This window comes from Talpa occidentalis, unplaced genomic scaffold, assembly GCF_014898055.3.
Source record: "Talpa occidentalis isolate TD23 unplaced genomic scaffold, MPIMG_talOcc4v2.1 talOcc4.2, whole genome shotgun sequence".
NCBI classification, from domain to species: domain Eukaryota; kingdom Metazoa; phylum Chordata; class Mammalia; order Eulipotyphla; family Talpidae; genus Talpa; species Talpa occidentalis.
Window position 1 is genome coordinate 142,855,178 of NW_023602073.1, and position 21,082 is coordinate 142,876,259.

Genomic DNA, 21,082 nt, shown 5'->3' on the forward strand with positions numbered 1-21,082 from the left:
CTCACTTCTGCATACTTATCTTGAATGAAAGCATCAGGTCAGCCATGCACACGAAAATGGGCAGTTCACACGAGAATACACCCCTCTCATGAAACTTCAGGTTAGGAAGCATGAGAAAAGAAACTGTCGGCCACAGCAAGCAGCAGCTGCCCGTAAAAGGACTTACGGGCTCAGGAAGTTGTTGGGTGGTTTGCAGGAGAGATCTAACTGGAAGGGGTGCATGTGAGAAGAGAGAGGGCTCATTTGTTTGGGCACAGACACACGCGTCCAGGTACAGGCACACACACACCTACTCTCTCTCTCAACAGGGTTTTAAAAAAACTTTAAGTCTTTGTAAATGCGCTCAGGACTTTAAAAAGCAAATAAACTCGTCCACATAGGAAAGTTTTAAACAAGCCCAGCATGCCCCTTCTCTTTTGCTTCTGGTCAGTTCAAGGAAAAATTTCATATTCAGTTAAATTTACCATTTCCTAAGAAATGGAGATCAATGTCAACTAAAATAACTCCACATGTACACTGCAGAGAACACATGAAGAGTCTTCTGGAAAAGAGGCAGTAACAGTGCATGTAGTTTATACCTCTCTTTACAGTAGACGCCACCATTTGTGCTGCGTAAGTGAGGGGCCCGGGGCTAGGGTCACCGAATATAAACAAAAGGTCCAAGTGAATTCAAAGTCCAAGTCAAACTTGGGGTAGACTGATTAAACCACTTAAAAAATTACTCTTGAGAATCTTTATAACAGTCACTAAGATCACTGAAAACATCTAGATTTAAAAAGCAAACATTTCAAAAACTATTTACTATTTCAAGTACATGTAGTTCAGCTTAGCTACGGCTTTTTTTAAAGCCAGTTGCAAAACTGTGTTATGATCCAATTTGTTTTAAAAAATGAACCATATGTATGCCAATTTTTTTCCCCAGAATGATATAAAGAAACAATATGGCTTGATAAATAATAAAACCTGTAGTAGTGGGAATTGGGGGTTAGGGCACTTTTACTTTTCACTTTATACCCTTCTACATTGTGACTTTTTAAATTCTGGGAATATATTCTTTTTAAAACAAAACATACAGCTATGAGTACTTTATAATTTAGTCACCCCCCTAGTGACCAGGATTAATGCATAAAGTGCCCTTGAAGCAGGAATGGCAAGATGGAATACTTGACCATTTAGAGAAGTTTATTTAAGCTAAAACAAGATAAAAGCATTAAGTGGGCATTTATTAATGAACCTTCAGGGAAACCCAAGGGCAGGTCAAAACCCCATCTTGTAAACTCCCTTCTTGCAGAAAGGCCCAAAGTCAAAGGCAGGTTTAGGTGTGGGGTCAGTGGCTTAGGGGCACATCAGAGTTCCTACCTGTCGAAAGCAGGGGCGTTAGCTTCCAGGCCTCTGTTGAGTCTCAGATGGTGGGAACCCACCTACAGCCGAGAGGAGAAACACATGTAACCGTTTTGCTCTGCCAAGCCTGGCTTCCCCACCTGTCACTGGCAGCCAGGTGGGCATGGCAGCCCCCCAGCCCCCTTCCACGGCGCAGACAGCTCTGCAAGGCCAAGCTCTGAGCTTGGTCCTGAGGCTGGACTCTGGCTCTGCTGCTGCCCAGTCCTAACTGCAGCATGGACCATGCTGAGTGGAATCTTCCACCACTAGCAGAGACGCTTCAGGGTGAGACCATGAGCCTGAGTCAGATCCTCAAACCCTTTGAAGGTGCAAAGAAGCAGCTAAGCCAGTGGGGGAGAGAGAGAAGGCTCCCCAGCCTCCCCGTCTCTTCAGGCATCTTCACCACTCCTAAAATTGGAGTTGCTGTAAATACTGGCAAACTAATTTGCTTTATTATTTACAATTACCTATTTAACACTGCAAGTTTAAAAACAAACTTCAAACTGCACATTGTTCTTGGGGTCAGCTTAAAGGGTTCTCTCTGGACAAAGTGGGGATGATTTGAGCATGGGTCTCTGGAAAGGAGGTAATGGATTCTAATCCAGTGAATAAAATAGGAATCCATGACTCCATCAAGATGATGGCTGGCTGGGGGACAGATGGCCAGAGGGGGGTGGGGAATGGGGACGGGTAGAGAGGTAGGTGGCTGGGTGGGTGGGGGGTAGACCCTCCTCGTAGTAGGAAATCAACTGAGGACATGGAGGCAGCCCTGGAGGGACACCACCAGTCTGCAGCCCTTGTAGTAAAGTCTATTCTGCAAAATTCGTCCGCTCATCACACATCCGAGGGGCAAGCTGGATGAGAAACGGCTTTGGACGTGGTCTCAGTGTCTCCAGTGGGTGACTCCACTCAAAATGAGCCACACCCCTGAGGGAGATGAGCACAGTGGAACCAGAGGGGGGCACCTCAAAACAATGGGGTCACTTGAGTCACGTCATGCTTGGAGATCTGGAGCCTGAATCCTATCACAAGGAAACACCAGGATACCCCCAAATGAGGAATGTGCAGCTGAGAGATGAAGAAGGCCGCCTTGTCCAGTGTCGGTATCGTGAGAGACAGGACGGCGCGGGACTGATCCAGAACAGGTACACAGCCAGGAGGTGACCCTGGTGTGAAGTGGGGAGGCTGAGAGGTCACCGCTGAGACATTACCGGGCGGCGTGGGCTGCAGGCCAGTGTGTGAGCCAGACCTGTGCCTCGTACTGCAGAGGAAAGACCAGCTCTGGAGACAAAAACCTTAACCCTAGCCTCGAGGGACAGGACACCCTGTTACAGCAGAACGCATGGAGGCAGGCTCGGAGCAGCGGCTCAGACCGAGGGTTCTCCCCACCGTCCTACAGCCTTCCAGGAGGTCTGAAGTGACTTCCAGTTTCTTGGAAGGTAGGACTTAGTTTTGCTCATTATGGAGTGTCTTTAAAGTGGTATCTTTGGGGCCTCCCCTGGTGGCGCAGCAGTTGAGCACTGGCCTGTGAAGCTGCCCGCAGCCTCTGCAGCACCGATTCGATCCCCAACTTCAGGCGAGGGTCCCACATGGCATGACAGACCTCTCCTGCCGCACCCGCTGCTCCCCTCAGCAGTGTATTTCATCGGTCTGCCTGTTCTGTTCCCCTCTCTGGCTCTGGTGAATTCTCTCACCCCCTCGCACTTCTGACTGTACCCAGTGCTTGTATAAATAAATAAATAAATAAAATCTTAAAAAAAAAACTTAAAAAAAAAATAAAGTGGTATCTTTGGATTTGTCCCTATTCACAGACGGAGGTTTTTTTTTTTTTTTTAAAAATATCGATTATTTTAATTTGTCCGGCTGATTTTTTTTACTATGTTCTTTCTCCTGGAGAGGACGCTGGCTTACAATCCTGGGCATGGTTTCCAGGTCTGGGCTCCCACCTCCAGATGTGGGTGTCACAGAAGATGCGTCATGTGCTATTTTGTGAGTCTTTTTGCCACAGGGAATACATCTGTCCCTTTCACACGCAACAGAAGTGCCCATCTAGAAAAATGACAGTTTCTCAGCAACAGATTCAGAAGTTACTGGGGATAGATTTGTCCATATAAGTGATTCGACCAGAGAATTTCAAATCCCCTCTGGTCCCAAGAAGCTGTGGGTGTTCCTGAGATCGTCTCAACCAGGACGCCTTCCTTTTGCTGCTGGTTTCCTCTGCCCTCCTTCCTCGTGGCCTCAATACCTGACTGAAGAGACATCAGACACTCAATTCCAGACTTGTACATCCCCTAAGTTCGGAGAAGGCTGCCTGGTAGACAGCCAAGGCCAGTCAGCAACTGTCTGTCCTCTGAACTTGCAAGGAGGGTTTCTGGTTCCCAAGAAGGGGGTCTGTGTCCCTCTCAGCCACCCCCCAAGAGCGTCCCAAGGCTGAGACCCAAGATCAGGGCTCCTGGTGTGGTAGGGTCAGTCTAGCCAGGGGCCTGTCCCAGCTTCAGGGATAAGCTGCAGCTGTTCTGAGACTTGTTCCCATGGGAACATAGTAAGAAGAGACTAGAAGGGGACCTCCCTGGCAGCCTAGGGGTTAGACTTAGCCTAGGGGCTAAGTCTCAGAGCTATCACCACTATGGCTGTGTTGATCTGGGCCAGGGAGCTGACCCTCAGGGCACAGCAGACCTCTCCTTATCTCCACACTGCTCCACCCCCTGCTCCCCTCAGCAGTATATTTCAGTAGCTCCCTGTTCTGCTCTCCACTCTGTCTCTGGTGGTGCCTCTTGCCGCCCCACCTCTGGCCTATACCCTAGTTCTTCTACACAAAAATAAAAAATTTAAAAAAAAAGAAGAGACTAGAAGACAAGGGTTGCTGGTGGATTATGGGTGACTTGGTGGTGGGGGTGCCACAGTGGCAATGCCTGATGAGGGATCCTAATATTACCTCAATTAAAAACAAATAAATTAATTTTGAAATATGGAGGGAAAAAAAAAAAGTCCAGGGCTCAGAAGGCTGGTGTCCAGCTGTGACTAGTCTCTCACGACACGCAACTCTCTGAGCGTGACCCGCAGCTACTCCTGAGCAGGTAGAAACTAGACTCAGGTGACTAGACTCAGGAGTGCCCAGACTCTGCCTCAGACCTAAGTCGCCCTACAAATGGCACCTCTGACGGATCAGTGAGCACACCCAGACGCCCCTCGACACAGCACCCAATTCTATGGAAAAGTGACAAAGGGGGGGGGGGCCTGGCATTCGGCCCTGCACGATTCCTGCCCAAATGGATCACTGCGGAAACACCTAGAAACACACTTGGATGTTTCTGACAGGCCTGCAAGACAAGTGCACGCTGACAGATGGAGAAGTGCCCACACACACCGATGTGCTGAGCGCGGGCTCGAGAGGGTGGGAGGCAGAGGCTTCACCACGTCGGTGGGGCTCGGGGTGGGGATAGGTGGGAGCAGCAGGCAGGCATAACCCAGACCCGCCAGAACCCAGACCGGCTCAGAGCTCCTGGTCTCCCTCTCCGATTTCCACAACCACTGTATGTGGGGGGGCAGGGCAGGACACAGCATGAGCCCACTGTCACTGCTGACCGCAACGTCCTGGGGACGCTCAGAGCCAAGGGCACCAACTGCCATGAATGACCAGGGCAGCACATGGGTGCCAAGGAGCCCCAAGTCCAGGGGTTCTCAAAGCAAGGTCCCCACCCCCAGGGGAGCGTGTCAGACAAGCAAATTCTTGGGCCCTACCCCAGGCGAAACAAATGAAAATTGCTAGGGACCCTGAACTCATCTTCAGGGTCCCTGTGAGGCTGGGACCCTGAACTCATCTTCCCCTGCTCCCTTTGCTCAGGTTGAGATGCCTGTGAGGGGCAGGCAGCAGGCAGAGCGGCTCTGCAGGCCTGAGTCCATACCTGGTCAACCGAGCAGCATGCCAGGGCTAGGCCCAGGCCGCCCAGGCTGCTTTGTCCGTCACAGCCTCCGCTGCATACCCCTCTCCTTCCTCTAGCATCGGGGCATCCCTTTGGTCAGCAGCCTTAGGCCTCACCTCCTGCGGCCCCTGCCTCCTCTTTGGATCTGGACACAATTCTCTTGCCTTGGGTCACTTAGTCCTGAGGCCACTGAGCATCAGAAGCCTCAACTAGGAGCCTTGGTGGGGCTGGAAGGAGCACAGCGAGACACCTTGGGTCTCCCTCCTCCTCCTCCGCCAGTGCAGGGGGCCCTTGGCCAACCGCTCTGTCCATTCTGAGTCATCAGTTCGAGCCCACTGACGGCCGACTGAGCCGGGGAGAAGGCCTGGCTGTGCCGGGCAGAGTAGTCACCTGCACCTGAGAGCTCATGGCCACCGAGGAAACCCCAACCTCCCACTGCCCCCACCCAGAGAAGGCCCCCAGCACCTTCCAGGTGGGTCATCACCGGGGGTGCTGCCTTCCGTACTTTCCCTCCCACAATCAAAGCTGCCACCTGCATGTGTCAGGGCGTCAGCCACCCTGAGGCCCTTGGGTGACGTGGCACGCGGCATGTGCTGAGCTGCAAGCCGATGCCTGACTCGCTCCCCAGCACCAAGGGCAGGGGCGTCACCCGGCTACTTGAAATTGGCCAGGAATGGTCAGTGCTACGAACCCTCCCGGCCCCGGCACACCTGAGGTCCCGGGCTTTGCTGCACTTTGGAGTGACCTGGGGGCCTCAAAGCCCTGCTGCCTGGCTCAGCCCCAGATGTGGTGTTAGGGGGAAGGCATGCCACCTGGTCTTGGGGCTCTAAGCTGCCAGGTGAGTCTAAGGTATGGCCACATGTGGGCGCTGCTCCCTCAGGAGCTTGGGGTAACAAGGCACATCTTGATCTGGCCCTCCCCGGCCTCGCCTCTCGCCAGGACCCCCAAGCCTACCACGGGTGATCTCAGGGGTGGCCGCCTCGGCCTCAGGTGAAACATACTCTGTAATTAACCTCCTTGCTTGGGGAAGGGGCCGCTCCACTCCCTCCCAGCCTCGGGGAGGAGCCCCCTCGCCAGCTCTTGGCTTTCCTCTCGCACAGCCCGACCACCCAACCCAGCCACGTCCCTGCCGCTTCCTCCAAGCAGGAGAGGCTAAGCTGACCACAGGAGCCTGGGGGTGGCCGAGGTGCTCAAGGAGGTCTGTGGGACCAACACAGCCCGATCTGGGGGCAGGGACTACTGCAGGCCCAGGACTGGGGGACGGGCTGGCCTAGGACACTGGGGGGAGCACAGCTGTCAGATAGACACGCTTGTCCTGGTGCAGCCTGCGCGCGTGTCCCACAGCAGCCTCTTGTCACGTTATCACTCCTAACAGCTGCCATTTTCCAGCACTTTTTAGTCCCTAGCTCCTATGCCAGCTCCTCGTAGAGATGATATTTAATCCTCCCTGTATTCCTGTGAGGTTGGCAGTGCTAGCCCCTTTCACAGAAAAGGAAACTAAGGCTTAGCAAAATAAGGACCTTTTTTTTTTTTTTTTTTTTGAGATAAAGAACTTCTCAAAAGCATCTGGTTCCTGAGCGGGGGTGGGGTGGAGGGGCTATTTCATGATCTGGAACCCGGAGGGGTGATGTCAAAGCTTATGCTCCGGGCCACAGGAGGAGCTGCCACCACTGGGTTTCTTTCTGTGAGGGCTGCAGGGAGAAAACGTGATGCTCCTTCCCCGCAAGCCCCCAAAGACCCGGGTGCCCGGCGGGTGCCGCTGAACCCTGGCTGCGGCAACCTTGTCATTATTCTTGAAATGGCTGCACCAGAAGCCGCTTCCCATCCTTTGTGGAAAGGACCTGCAGCCACCAAAACGAGCAGAGGCTGTAGCCAAGAGCTCAGGGAACAGCCTTTGACACGGGGGCGGTGAATTCGGGCAAAGCGGGCGGGCCTGGCGCTGTCTGCTCAGCGTCCTCCCCTAGCTGGTTAGTCACAGGAAGCTTCAAAACACACGGAACTCACCTCTACAAGACGTGAATGCATATTAGGGGGGGAGCAAAATCTCCAGCAGACTCACAGGGCGTAAAAAACAGATGCTGGAGCTCACAGGATAGCAAGAAAGGGAGGGTAAGGTTTCAGCGTGGCCGCCTGCAGGGGAAGACGGACCCGTCACAGGGCCGTGCTTGTCGGCAATGAAGGTACCATCCCTGAGCAAACCTGTAGACGCACCATCACCCCACTGTCCTCTCTGCCCGCCTCAGCGCCCCAGCCCCACCCTGGAAGGCTCGTGGGTTCCCCGGGGCAGCCCCAAGAGGAGGCAGCGTCACAACTTACAATGCAAGCTCTTTACCCAAAGACCTGTCCTTTGCATCCAACTAAACTGGAGAAGGAAAAAGGTTCCAAATGAGAAAGTCAATGTGTCGGGCTTGCTACTGGCAGCTCTGGCAGGGAGACTGCAGACTACCCCCTCGCCCCCTCTGCAGAGGACAGTGTTCAGAGATAAACAAGGGTGTCAGGCCCAGAGGCTAGTTAGTCCACAATAAGGTTAACCAGTGCTAATGCCTTTTGGAACGTAATTCTGATGGAGGCAGCAGAGATGCTCACGTGCTGGGCATCTAAACGGTGCTACCGAGGTACCCATGTCCCACGGACACAGCCCCTGTCAAACAGAGAGATGGCTGCTCCCAGGCAGGTTCAGGCCACGTCTGGAGTGGTAAGGCAGTCAGGCTGGAGCCAAAATTAAGGAGGCGAAGGACAATGGCTTTTTTTGGAGAGACCAGAACAGGGAAAGTTCTAGAAATATGATAGAAGATGGGTAGGGGCTGGAAGTTCCTAAAGAAGACAAAATAAAGGGAGAACCATGAGTGTCCTCCCCAAAGACCTGCAGAACTAGGCTCAGGCTGGCGCATCCTGGGTCACTGCGTGGACAACAGAGGTGGGGACTCCCTGACAGAGCTTTCCCAGGTCAGGGCCTCGAGGGCGATGTCTGGAGGCCAGCCTCGCAGGTATCCTGGAAGAAGGACCCCTGAAGGGGTGTGGGGAACGACTTTAAAGGGTCCTTCCCAAGCTCTACGACCTCCGTGATCACACTTTGACGTTCTGACACGCTTCTATGTGACGCACCGTTAGGCTGGCTCCTTTGTACCCTCTGCACTTCATCTTTGCTCCTTATTCCTCAATACAGCACTTCGGAATGAACACTCCAAGCTAATGAAAACCAAGTTTCAAACCCCCTTGGGAATGTCCAGAAGAGAAACAGAAACAGAGCAGCTGGCAGGCTTCGGGGGAGCTGGGAGGAAATGGAGTTTGGCAGAGGGGCTTTCTGTTGGTGAAGAAAATGTTCTAAAATTAGACTCTGCCAATGGTTACACAACTCTGTAAGTGCACGAAAAATCACTGATTTGCACACTTAAAGGGGTGATGTTTACAGCATGTAAATTACATCAATAGAATTCTTTAAAAAACAGTCTGGGCTGCACGCCAGAGGAATCATCCAGGTGACAATCGCCCGAGGAGGGCGTCTCCACCTGCGGCCGCAGCCTCACACGCCTCCGATGGCTCTTCCCCGGGAAGGCTGAATGCCAGTGAGGCTTTCTCCTCCCAGAGAACTCGAGCCCAGTGAGACTCTCCTCCGCTCATCCCTCCCGGGCCAACCACAGTCAAGTGAAGCAAGAAGACACCTATGAGGACAAAGCGTTTACAGCGAACACCGGGGCAGGTCAAGGGCAGGTGAGACCCAGCCTGAGCCTCTCCATCACTGCTGTGGACCCAGGTGCCAAGACACAGAGGCCTCAGAGAGGAGTGAAGAGACAAGGCCCAGCAGACCCAGAAGCAGATCCGGGACCGAGGAGCCGCCAAGCCCACTCGGCCATGACCCCCCTGGGAGGAGCTCCTCGAGTGAAGCATCACGCCCTCCCACTGACGACAAATGTGTCCTTGGACCGGGCCCTGCACCCTAAACTCTTCCCAGGAGACAGGATGCCAAATGCCGCTGGCACTGCCCAGAGCTCAGTTTTGGACAGCCAGGTGTATTTTTAGAAATCATGGGAAAGCGCCGAGCTATTCTCACGGGGCCCCTCCAAACACCAGTCCTGCTGCATGGCCACAAGAGCCCCCAAAACTTCCCAAAACCTCCTCTCCCTTCGGGAGAGGGCTCTGAAATTCCCAAAAATCTTTGCCCTTGGCCACATTTTCAACTCCCTGCGCTTGGGGTCTGGCTTGAGAGGTCCCACTCCACTGCGGGTCTCCCATATCAGCAGACCCACCCCATTGTTTACCTGCGTCAACAGTGAGCTCATCATGAGAGAACTGCGCCCACTATACGTGTTTCCTATATATAAGCACACACATGCAGGCGTGTGCACACATGCACACACACAAGCATGCACTTTGACAGCTTAGCTCCACACAATCAGACGGGGGCGGGGGGGAAACCCAGAAAGTGTGCCACAAAAGAGAAGAGGTTAAAGCCACAAACCACATTGTTTAGAAGAGAAACAACACACGGACATATGTTTTTCTTGTTATTACCTACCTGAAGCCCCGGCTGCTCCCAAAAGAGTGGAACGGAGCCTCTGATCTGGACAAAAGACGACACGCAGTCATCCAGGTAAATGGTCTGCACCACAAGGAGACATAAAGAGAAGGGTATTCTTCAATGAGACTGAATGTCCTGGGGCTGGTAACGGGATCCAGCTGCCTGAGACCCGATACCATCAGAACGCAGGCGGCCCGCGGCCCTCAGCGCCCTCTGTTCCTCTCCCCAGCCTGGCCTTGCCGCTCCCTGACCCACAGCTGGCCCAGTGCACAGGCCTGCTGGCTGCCGACCAGCCTGGCGGGTGACGGCTGCAGCCACGGGGCCTCCCAGGCCTGAGATCCTTGGGTCTGCTGCAGCTGGCTGGAGATTGGCACCAGCTTACCCAGCTCCCTTAAAGGCTTGTAATGCTTCCTAACCCCATTTCAGGAATAGAAGCAAGTGTGCTTGGGCATTTCATGAAGACCCCTAGGAGGCATCTATCTTCACTTTGTGAACTAGCTGGGCAGCAGTTACCAGGAAAGGATGGCATGGACAAAGTGAACGGGTTGGAGCCAAAAGACCTGCTTGGCTGCACTGATTAGGCCTGAACTTGACTGTGTAAAACAAGATGTGACTTGAACTTGAACTTGGTCCTGACCCCATGCCTGTGTTCTTAAACATGCCACTGAGTTAACACCCACAACAGTGTCCCTGAGCTTCCAGTGTGGTGGATGGGGCACCTGCACAGACCAGGTGCTACTTACACTTTAAACATGCGTCCCGTCCCTTGGTCCCCCATTATCTCAGATATATCACATCCCTGTCTGTAGGCCCCTAGGGATACTATAGAGCAAGGGAGTTTTAAAAGGACAAAAAGTACAGTCCTGAGCATCACGAGGGGAGGACTGAGGCAAGGATCAGATGTTCTGCCCTTTATCTGAGTAACTCTACCCTGGCCTGGCAGGGCTGGCCTAGGCGATGCTGCGGGTCCTTTCCATTTCTTACCAGCCTGCTCCCTCCAGGGTAGCTTTCCACAGCGGCCAGATCACACTCAGATCTCACATGCATTAGTAATTCTGCAGTGGAGGACCTGAACATTAGACCCGCAGGTTGCCTGGACCAGAGGAATGACACGATCCTGGTATCGGTACTGGTGAGCTGAAATTTTATCCTTGAATCTCCAAAGGAAAAAACACTAGGTTTGAAACTTGCTGTCTGTTTCCAGATATCGACCACCAGCACATCTGTTTACCCTCCGTTCTCCTATTAAGCCTGCAGGACAAAGCAGTTGGTTGTTTAACCTCTTGCGGGTATCGCCGGCAACAGGGAGATTAAATGCACTGCCCTGAGCTGCCTGCTCGGGTCCAGATGGCTGAGAAATAACCCACTTGGCCACCATGTCTACATAAAGACAGAGCCCAGGATCTGATTTCAGCTACACAACTATTAACCCTCTGCCCTAGGGGATAGCAGCTCCCAGTGCCTTTCCAGCATCAGACCACATTCCTCGAGCTGAATTCACACAGAATCAACATCTGAAATGGACACAGCCCTTGCTCAGACTTCACCGGGCGACAGAGGAAACGTGCCTTCAAACTCCTGAGCTCCTCCTTCCCACATGAAAACACCGTCCCATCCTAGAAACAGGACTACCTTCCTTGTCACCAAGTTGATAGGACATAATCTGATCCTCAAACACCAGCAGTGGATAATGGTGCTTTCCTTTCAGGGAGGAAAAACCCGACTTTTAACCCCAGCAGGGGATGCAATGCGTCACCTCTGGATGTACTTTTAACAGGAGGCTTTGGGGTTCCCAGGGGAGAGGGTGCAGTTGATGTGTGGGCACTAGGGCAAGGCAGCCTGGGCCTGATTCCATTAACCAGCAGGGTGACCCTGGCACCTCCCATAACACCCTCGGCCTCAGTGTCCCCTCCTCGATGGAATTAATGCCACCTGGACACAGAGAGGTGAAGACCTGAAGACCTCAGCTCAGGCTCACGGGTCAGTGCTGCCCCACGATGTGGCCTGGGCACTAAAGAGGAAGAGACACTGGGGGGGGAGTGGTCATACAGGGCAGGAGGGGCTGATGGCAGGACAGGCGGAGGCAAAAGGTGGGGTGCAGCAGCCTGGAGTCCCCCTGGACTTGCCACCTCTGAGCCCCTTTCACAGGGCAGTGGCTGCAGAAACCCCAACACCATGAAAGGGCTTGGTAGGGGTCCTCGAGGCTGGAGGGCACTTTCATTTCCGGTGTTTGTGGAACTTCACTCTGGATGAGGGATTCACAGGCCGATTCCTTCCAAGCCTGCTTTCTGGGGCGGACGCCCGTTCTCCAGTCTCCCTCGGTTAACCTGTGGCCTTACCTTCAACAGCCAAATATCTATCTTGTGTCCTTTTTGCTTTCGGTGGACTGAGGGGACTTTTGGGGTGGGTTTTTCTGCACACAGTGAGGCTCACGGCTGGGAGCTAGTCCAACAGATGTGACTCACTCCAGGGGCGGAAGGTTCGAGGCTCCTTCTCCAGGGACCTGCCGTCCACACCGGCACACACAGGCACAGACAAAACACATGAGCATACGCCACATATACACACGTGTACACACAAAGGTACACAACACACCATGCTGTAGTGGGGCGGCCAGGTACGGGGGCGGGGGCGCCGGGAGGCTGACAGCAACCAAGCCTCCCAGCCCCACCATGAATCTTCAATACTTTCTTTCCTCTGGTATGCTCTCGTGGTCTCACCTCTGTCATAGTCACTTGTCCTCTCAGAGCTGTCTCCCCCTCGCAGCCATCCCGACTGATGCTGTCCTTATATACCTGACTCTAGGCTCCAGTGTGCACACCACACACCAAGTGTCCACAAACAGGTACACGTGCCCACGCCCAAGCACCTGCTGCATTAGCATAATCACGGCTGCAGGTGATAGCCACGGAGGCAAAAAAAGCCTGATTAATTCAACACACACACCCACCCCACCCCCCTCAGAGGGGTGTTCATTCCTCTGTGGGAAGATGTTCCAGGGAGGCAGAAAGGAGCTGGTGCTGAGAGGGCCTCCCTCTCCTGGCTCCCTACCCCTCTTTAGGAGAGGCGCTGCCACCCGAGGTCCAGACAGGCCAGCGCTGTCTAACGCCACCATGTGTGCATGAAGGACGTGCTGCCTACAAGGCTTGGGAAGAAGAACCTCTGTTCCTTGCGGGGGTCCAGGCCCAGAGGGGCAGGCTGCACCATGAGGCCTCCTCCCCTGGGGCTCAGCACCTGCTCCCAGCACCCTGAGACCAGCTCCAAAGGCCGCCGTGCCTTCAGACGTCAGGAAGCCAGCACGGCCATTAGCCCCTCTCCTAGTGGCTCATGCTGATCAAAGGTCTCAGCAGGCTGACACAATCTGCTGTTTCACCCCAGGGTGCCCTCCATCCCACAGCATGACCCCTGTGTCTCTGAAAACTCACAGGCGTCAGACACCCTGGGCACCCGCCGCCGCCCCCCCAAGCTCCCGTCCTCAGCGCAGGTGAAGCCAGCACGCGGACGTGGTCCAGCACGCATGGGCGCTCACACAGCACGTCCACCCTCCTGCCTGCTCCCGGGCTCGAAAACACCTGTAGGCGGATCCTTGCCAGGCCTTACCCCTCCTCCCCATGTAAAGCAGGGGTGAGGGCGTGGGCACAGCCGCTGGGCAGAAGCACCTGGTGCACATATACCACAAAGGGGAGAATTTTGTGTTTACAAAACACCCTAGATGGGCCTCCCTGGTGGAACAAGGGGTTAAGAAGCAGCCTATGAGGCAATCAGCACCACTGCAGCACGAGTTCGATTTCCAGCCAGGGAGAAACCCACATGGTGCAGCAGACCTCTCCTGTCTCACCCACTGCTCCCCACAGCAGTGTACTTCAGTCAGTCTGCCTGTTCTGCTCCCCACTCTGTCTCTGGTGAATCCTCTCACCCTCCCACACCTTTGGCCTGTACCCCAACTCTTGTATGCATAAAAATAAATAAATCTTAAAAAAAAAACACCTTAGGTGAACCTCAGCACCCCTATAATATAGAGTCCTAAACAAAATGGTCATGACTGCAGAGACAGCAGGGCTGCGCACGTAACCCCACGGGAGAGAGGAGGGCGCCCGGCTCTGGGAGCAGCCGCTGCGCTCTGCCGCCTCTGCTCTTCCTGCCTCCCCAAACAATTTAGGGAAAGGGGTGATGCAGCTAGGGTGGAGGTGAGGTGGCAACCAGTCCAGGGCTGGGGGAAATGAGGCTGGAAGCCCATCCCTCACCCCTGTGTCCCCGGGAAGCCCACCCCTCCCCTTGGCACTCCTGGGAAGCCCGAGCAAGCAGCTGCTCACGCCAGGGCAGGTGCTGATCTAAAGGGGCCGCCGTCCACGTGGGACACCACTCATGGCTGGGGCAGGCGGACCTCCCACCAGGCACACACAGGTCACGTGAAGCCTGCAGCACAGCAAGGTCGCACCTGTGCTCATGGGGCTCTCCAGCCTCACGATTTATAATACCTGTGAGTTGACACAGGGGCAGGATTCCACAGATTGCAAGTTGGGAGAAAAACAGTTGTAAAACAGCATTTCTGGGGATGAGACAGAATTTAGAAAAAGAATCAACGAGAATTCAGCAGATGGCTGTATTCCACAGGCGCTGGAGGCACCGAGGCCCAAGATTTCACACGTCCCAGGTGCAAGACGGGCTTCTAGGAAGAGCCTCGGCGGGTTCAGAATGAACAGTAATTGCCTCCTCTCTCACTCTCCATTACCGATCCACGTGCTTAGGTCTTAAAAATATTCAGGTTGGGCCTCCCTGGTGGAGCAAGGGGTTAAGCACCGCACTGTGAAGCTGTCCGTAGCTTCTGTAGCATGAGTTCTATCCCTGGCCAGCCAGGGAGCTACCCACATGGCGAAGCAGACCTCTCCTGTCTCGCCCGCTGCTCCCCTCAGCAGTGTGTTTCAGTCAGTCTGCCTGTTCTGTTCCCTACCCTGTCTCTGGTGGATCCTCTCACCCCCTGTATCTCTGGCCTGTACCCCAGCTCTTGTATGCATAAATAAATCTTACAAAAAAAAAATATTCTCAGGGCCTCCCTGGTGGCACAAGGGATTAAGACGCAACCTATGAAGCTCTCCACAGCCTCTGCAGCACAAGTTCGATCTCCGGCCAGGGAGGTGACCCACATGGCGCAGCAGACCTCTCCTGACTCGTCTGCTGCTCCCCTCAACAGTGTATTTCAGTCAATCTGCCTGTTCTGCTCCCCACTCTGTCTCTAGCGAATCCTCTCACCACCTGCATCTCTGGCCTGTACCCCGGTTCTTGAATGCATAAACAATAAACAAATCTTTTAAAAAATGTATTTTCAGGCCCTGTTGGTTCACCCACCAGCTGCTCTCTGAGCTGCTGTCACAGTTCTTGACCACAGCAAAAATTCCTGCTCACTTAGACCCAAACAAGCACCAGGGAGGCAGCGCCTCCCAGGCAGGAGTGAATCAGAGGAGCCGCACCTGCAACCCAGAGCTGCACTTGCAACCAGAGGCCCAGTGGCCCCTTCGCTTGCACCTGGCGTCAGAAGCTGGGACCCAGAAGGTGCCGGAAGGGAAACGCCATGGCCTGGGCACTGACCTGCTCTGTCTCCACAAAGTTGGACACGTGGCCATCGTCGTTGACGCCGCGGGTATGGAAGCGAGCCCCGGCGCGCTCGCAGCTGATGCGGGAGATGAGGCAGGCCTTGGCCTGCTTGTGCGAGGCGTAGAGAGTGCGGATGGCCACCACCCCGCAGATGACCTTCAGCAGCCAGTCACCGCAGCTCACCTGGTGCTGCCGCAGGGGCACATGCAGCAGCTGGTTCCTGCAAGACAGAACCCCAGAGCGACTCCCATGGCGTCCCATCCTCCAAGGAGATCAGTGTCCGGAGGCGGGGCGGGGCCAAGGCACCCGCAGGGCCAGCTGCCTGCTTAGGACGAGGGGAGCTCCCTGCTGGGCTCCCTGCAAACTCTGCACTCAGGACATGGGGCAGCCTGGGCTCTGGAGAGGACCCGGACAGCAGGGCTGCCAGGGAAGAGTCCTTCCCCAGCGCTACTTCCGGGCATCAATACCAGGGAATAGAAACCAGGTGTAGCCAGGGAGTCACAGCTGTCAGGGAATCTCAGGGAACCTCCGTTTAGACCCACAGCCTCACGGTTTTTGATGGTAAATCCCATCAGTAAAAAACAATCCTGCTTCGTGACTAAATCATAACAACAAGTAATAAAGTGACAAATGATAACGATCCCATTAATATATGCGTGCTTATTTAAACTAACTACACGATCCTTAAGGTGAATATAATTAGAGCATCACAAAGCAATCCCAAATAAGTTAAAAGGATGACAGGAAAATAGAAGCAAGTTGTAGTATTTCCTCCCCATATCAGGGGGTGGTTCTGGCCTCTGGAGACCCCTGGTGTCCATGCGACAATGACAGGGGCGGGGCTGATACCCATCCCCACATCATGCTAAGTGCCTTGGGATGGACTGACTCACTTCATCTCCAAGTGGTTCTATGAAAAAGGTATTCTCATTTGCCCCATTTTACAGATAAAGAAACCAAGAACAGAAACACAAAGAATGTGGCCAAGGTCACAGAGCAGTGTGGCGCTCAGCATCTGAGCTCTCCACCCAGCCCTAGCCCGTCCTGGTGAGGCCCTGCCTGTGCAAGGCGCACCTGCCCCTCTTCGGGTTCCCTGACGCCCACTCGGGTCTGTTGAGCTGGGTGAGTGGCCACTCTGAGGAGCGAGGAGGGCTCAGAGGGGGTGCGTGGGCATCCGGACACTGCAAGCTACAGTGCACCCAGGGGACCTGAGTAATGCCAGAGTCAGGCCTCTAACCAGTGCCCAGGGAGGGGGCCTTCGGGGGCAGGGCACCAAGTGAGTTTAGACCACAAAGTGCCCCTATTTGTTTACAAAAGGCAGCAACATCCCTGCCCCCGCTGGCCTCTGGGAGGCCAGCTCCCCTCACGGCTGGAGCAAGCTATGACTGTCGACTGTCGGCTCCTGCAGGCCACGGCGACGGTCTGCCGGAGCACATGGTCACGCAGCTTTACCCGGACACACGTCCCTCTCCTGCACCACCCTCTAAACATAAAATAAAGCAGCTGCAATAACAGTCAACTAAACCTTCACGTGATGTCCTGGCAAAGCCGCCAAACGTGCCTGTCTTCTAGCCACTGTGACGGCCCTCATCACCGGGGTCAGGAGGACAACGTGGAAAAAGTTCTGTTTACAGTTACACCGCCCTGACCCTCTGGGGAGAGAGCCCCTGTCGGGAGAGGCGACCTGGGTCCGGACAGGAAGGCAGCCTCGTCTCCCCCCGGATGTGATGGCCGCGAGCCACCATGGCGGAGCGACAGCAGCCCTGCGTGCTCGCTCTCCAGCCCGTTCAGCACTGACCTCTCTGGCTGCAGACGTGGCCCAGACTGTGAATGGTCACCAAGCCCATGACCACTAGGCCCAGCTGACTCAACTCTGGTCAGTTCCAGGGGCCCGCCCTGAGCCCAAACACCACACCCTGGAGTGAAGCCGGCCAGCAGCCTGGCGCCGCCAGAACTGCCTCCTCCCCTCAACCTCAGGCCGGAGTCCCCTGGCGGCCTCCTCCTCAGACGCCTTGAGTCCTCTGCTTCATCTTACTGTTTCCCATCTGCCTCGAATCGCCCCCACAGAGCTGGGGGAGGCTGAAAAGGGGTGTCACATCAGTGTGGGGCCAATCAAGCTCCCAGGCACCCTGATGCTCAGATGGTGCTCAGGGGTTCCCCCAAAATGTCCCAGCCTGAGCCCTCGCCTCCGCGTCCGGGGTCAGGGCTGGCAGTGGTGGCCGGCCGTCGCAGAGGCCCCGCCTAGTGCTCAGCCACGATCCCAAGCTCGGCTGCCTCCAGGGCACATGGGCCAGCTGGTCCCTGCAGAGTGGAGCCAGTGCCTCACAGAAACACCACCCGGGCCTGGCCCTGAGTGTGGGCCTCACGCCCACAGCCTCGGCAACACCACGGCACCTGCCAGACATGCAGGTTCTTGGGCCCTGAGCTGCACTTGTGGAATCAGAATCAGCACTGGGATTGGCAGGGGGCCACGTGCATTAGGCCACATCAGAGAAACAAGGAGCATCTGGCGGCAGGAGGTGGGGGGACAGGTGGGGTGTATGCTGCTCCCCTTTCTCCAACTGGAGGTCAGGCACTCCCCATGGATGGGGCTCTGGGATATGAGCGCAGGAGCTGGAGCCAGAATGTCATGGGGGACTCAGTCTCCTTATCTGTCCAGAACCGGCCCCACCCCCACTACCATGAAGTTACGTGAAGAGCTCAGAGCAGCGCCCGCACTATGGGTGCTTTATAAACGCCAGGGGCGAGTATCTGTCCACAGGAGGATGCCCGAGGCTGCGGGGAGCACCCAGAGGGCCAATCCCCCTGCCCGGGGTAAGGCCAGGTGCGCAGGAGACAGGGGGTGATTTCCTTTCCTAATTCTACATCAGATGACTCTGAACACAGCCTTGACCCTGGGGAGGGGACGTGGGGACCCCTGGCCCTGGAGGAGGAGGACCCGGGGGCCCTGACCCTGGGGGAGGGGCACAGGGTGTCACTGGGGTCGGTTTTCTCCTCACTGTGCTGAGCCGGCACCTTGGCTCCCAGGGGTACCCCAGGGTCCCGGGCTCAGATCCCCATCATTGCCCATGCCCGTGGGCCTGGGGGCCTCACCAAAAGAAGGAGTCCCCCCACTCATGGCTGTCGTCGTCCTGCTTCTGCGCCCGGACGGTGAGGTCGAAGCGGGAGCCGTCGCAGGGCCAGGAGAAGTAGAAGACCCCCGAGTTCAGGATCTTCCTCAAGGCGGCCAGGCGGTCCTCCTCTCTGGCCTCTTCCTGAAGGGGGTAGAAATCGGTGGCGGTGATTTGGTAGATTTCAGCCTCTGGAATTCTGCCCACGGAGACGCAGCCTGTCACCAAAACCAGGAAGCTCAGGGAGGCGCCACCTGGAAGGGAAGCCAGACTGGTGATCATGCGGCAGGGCGGGGCGGCTCTGACCCGCCGTGCACCGGGCACCTGGAAACCGGGCCAGTTGATGTAAGCAAGAGTTACTTTCCGCAGGCATTTTTCAGGTCACCAAACTTCTAAATAAAAACCCCATTCTAATGTGAAACAATGATTTGTCTTCATTCGTTCATTCATTCATTTTCCCACCTGCTTATTCTGGTCAGGAGCTCTCGGGAGATGGGGGGCCAGAACCTCTCCCGGCAGCTCAGGGTCAAGGGAGGCCCCACCCTGGACGGCCCCTCCCATGGCGGAGAGCATCACACCCCACACTCACTCCCACTGGCATGACGGCGATAGGCCAATCAACCCCAGGTGCACATCCCTGGGACGTGGGAGGAGCCCACGTGTGAGGACCAGCCCCTCACATGCAGTGGCCCCCAGCTAGAACCAACTTCTTTCCTCATCAACAGTATAAGGATAGGACATGGAATGAAATGACGTGACTCAAGGACCTGCTGTAACGCAGGGGCGTAGACAGCCCCATTTCACTTTTCAGGCCCTCACACCCAGTGGCAGCCCCACCCCCGATTGACCTGCACCTGAACCTAGAGCCAGGCCCAGGATCTCAGAGCTCCTGCCCTGCAGCATCAGCACCACCTGGGAGGTCAGAAATGCAAATGCCCAGCCCAGCCAGCCCTCTGCACACAGGGCTCTACTGCTGCTAGCTGAGTCTGGGATTGCCTGGAGCCTTCCCAGCCTCTCCCCCACCCCCCAGGTTTCTATCACAAAAGCTTCTCAGATCTGCCCTCCCCAAGAACCCTCAGCTGCTGTCTGGCTCAGAGCCCCAACCCTCCAAGGGGCAGTCGCCAAGGGCTCACTGAGTGACCTTCTAGATCTGCGTGACGGCAGTGCGCTCTCCTCTGCTTAAATCCTCCCTCAGCTCCACTCCCCAGGGTCTCCCGCCCAGCCCTGCCCACAACCTGTACCCACATACGACACCACGGTCCAGCAGCTCACAGGCTGTGTTCCGCAGCTCAAGTGCTTTGAGCCCTCATGTAGAGTAAGGAAAAATGTCAGGCTTTTCTGCCCTCCCGCCATCAGGACAGATGATGGATCCTTGCGGTCCTGAATGCATGCCTGATGGCGGGTACCTGGAGGAGGGTGTGGGCATAGGTAGATGGGATCCACCTGGGCTGAGACTGGGCTTTTAAGGGCGGCGTCACGGGGACGCCAGCAGCAGCCGAAAGAGAAGCCGAAGAAAAGTCAAGAGAAGCAAGAGAAGCAGAAGCCAAGAGAAGGCCGGGGAGCCCAGAGTGAAGACCTGCTGGGGGCTGGGAGGCCTGCCAGTCTCCCAGCCCCGCAGTCTGCCGTGTACCTGGTAATCCCAATAAAAACCTGCAAAACCACTGAGGACTTCTGACTCCTCCTTTACCTGGTCTGCTGGATCTTAGAAAACCTGCTCAGTGCCCCTTCCTGCCACTATACCTCACCACCCTGGGCCTGGCCCAAGATGCTGGGGAAACCCCAACATCCATGCCAGCAAGCCCCTACGACCTTTCCCTCACTAACCCTCCCAGCCTCTACCTGCTAGAACCCAGCCTTCCCATGTGCCAGAGGGTTGGGGGAGGGGGGTGGATCCAGGAGAACACCTCTCCACCTTCTAGGGTGCACAGGGCAGTGCCTCCACCAAGGAGCCGCCCTGCTCTCCCTGGACACGTAAGGTGCCCCTTCTACGAGCAAACAGCATCCCTGTTAGCCCTCGTCATATGCAAAAGCCTCCCTCCCCATCTGCGTCTGTGTCCCGGAGGACTGGACTCCCTGGGGCCGGGGCTCTCTAGCCAGCAATGCACCCGGCAAGGGCTTCATGAGCGCTTCCGAAATAAGCCAATGAAAGCGGCTCAGGAAAGCAGGGTGCCTGTTGCCAGAGAATGAGACACTCCCTCCAGGTCCCCCACCCCATGCTGTCCAGGACTGTTTTCTATTCTTTATTTCCCACTGCACAGAGGCCCTCAGCACAAAAGGCCCCAAATACACTAAGTCAGGGGTGCATGGCGACACTCTGCTTGGGGACACGCATCCCCCACTGTGCTCTACTTCAGGAGGGCCCAGGAAAGAAGCTAGGTGCCAGTGAGTGGCCCTCTGGGGCTGGCATGGCTCCAGTCCAGGGACACTCCTCTGGCCCCGCTGAGGTTCAGAGGCCCTGCCTGTTCCAGCAAGATCTACTACAAGTAACCCATGGTCCTTACCTGGAGCCTTGGGGGCCTACGTTCTCAGCTGTGTGGACACTGACAAAAGCCCCTAAG

General features: G+C 55.6%; 2 protein-coding genes across 3 annotated transcripts in view; one reads left to right on the forward strand and one right to left on the reverse strand.

The window, feature by feature from the left end:
• The window catches only part of SERAC1 (serine active site containing 1), a 131,893-nt gene that overhangs the window by 80,295 nt on the left and 30,516 nt on the right, over positions 1-21,082 (forward strand). The window lies entirely within an intron of this gene.
• The window catches only part of SYNJ2 (synaptojanin 2), an 87,022-nt gene that overhangs the window by 35,854 nt on the left and 30,086 nt on the right, over positions 1-21,082 (reverse strand). For both annotated transcript variants that reach the window (XM_037520600.2, XM_037520599.2), the window contains exons 3-6: positions 18,508-18,778; positions 15,409-15,634; positions 9,820-9,903; positions 1,360-1,421 (exon numbers count right to left, since the gene is read on the reverse strand). In XM_037520600.2, coding sequence (XP_037376497.1) covers positions 1,360-1,421; positions 9,820-9,903; positions 15,409-15,634; positions 18,508-18,778 — 643 coding nt within the window. The remainder of the gene's footprint in view (positions 1-1,359; positions 1,422-9,819; positions 9,904-15,408; positions 15,635-18,507; positions 18,779-21,082) is intronic.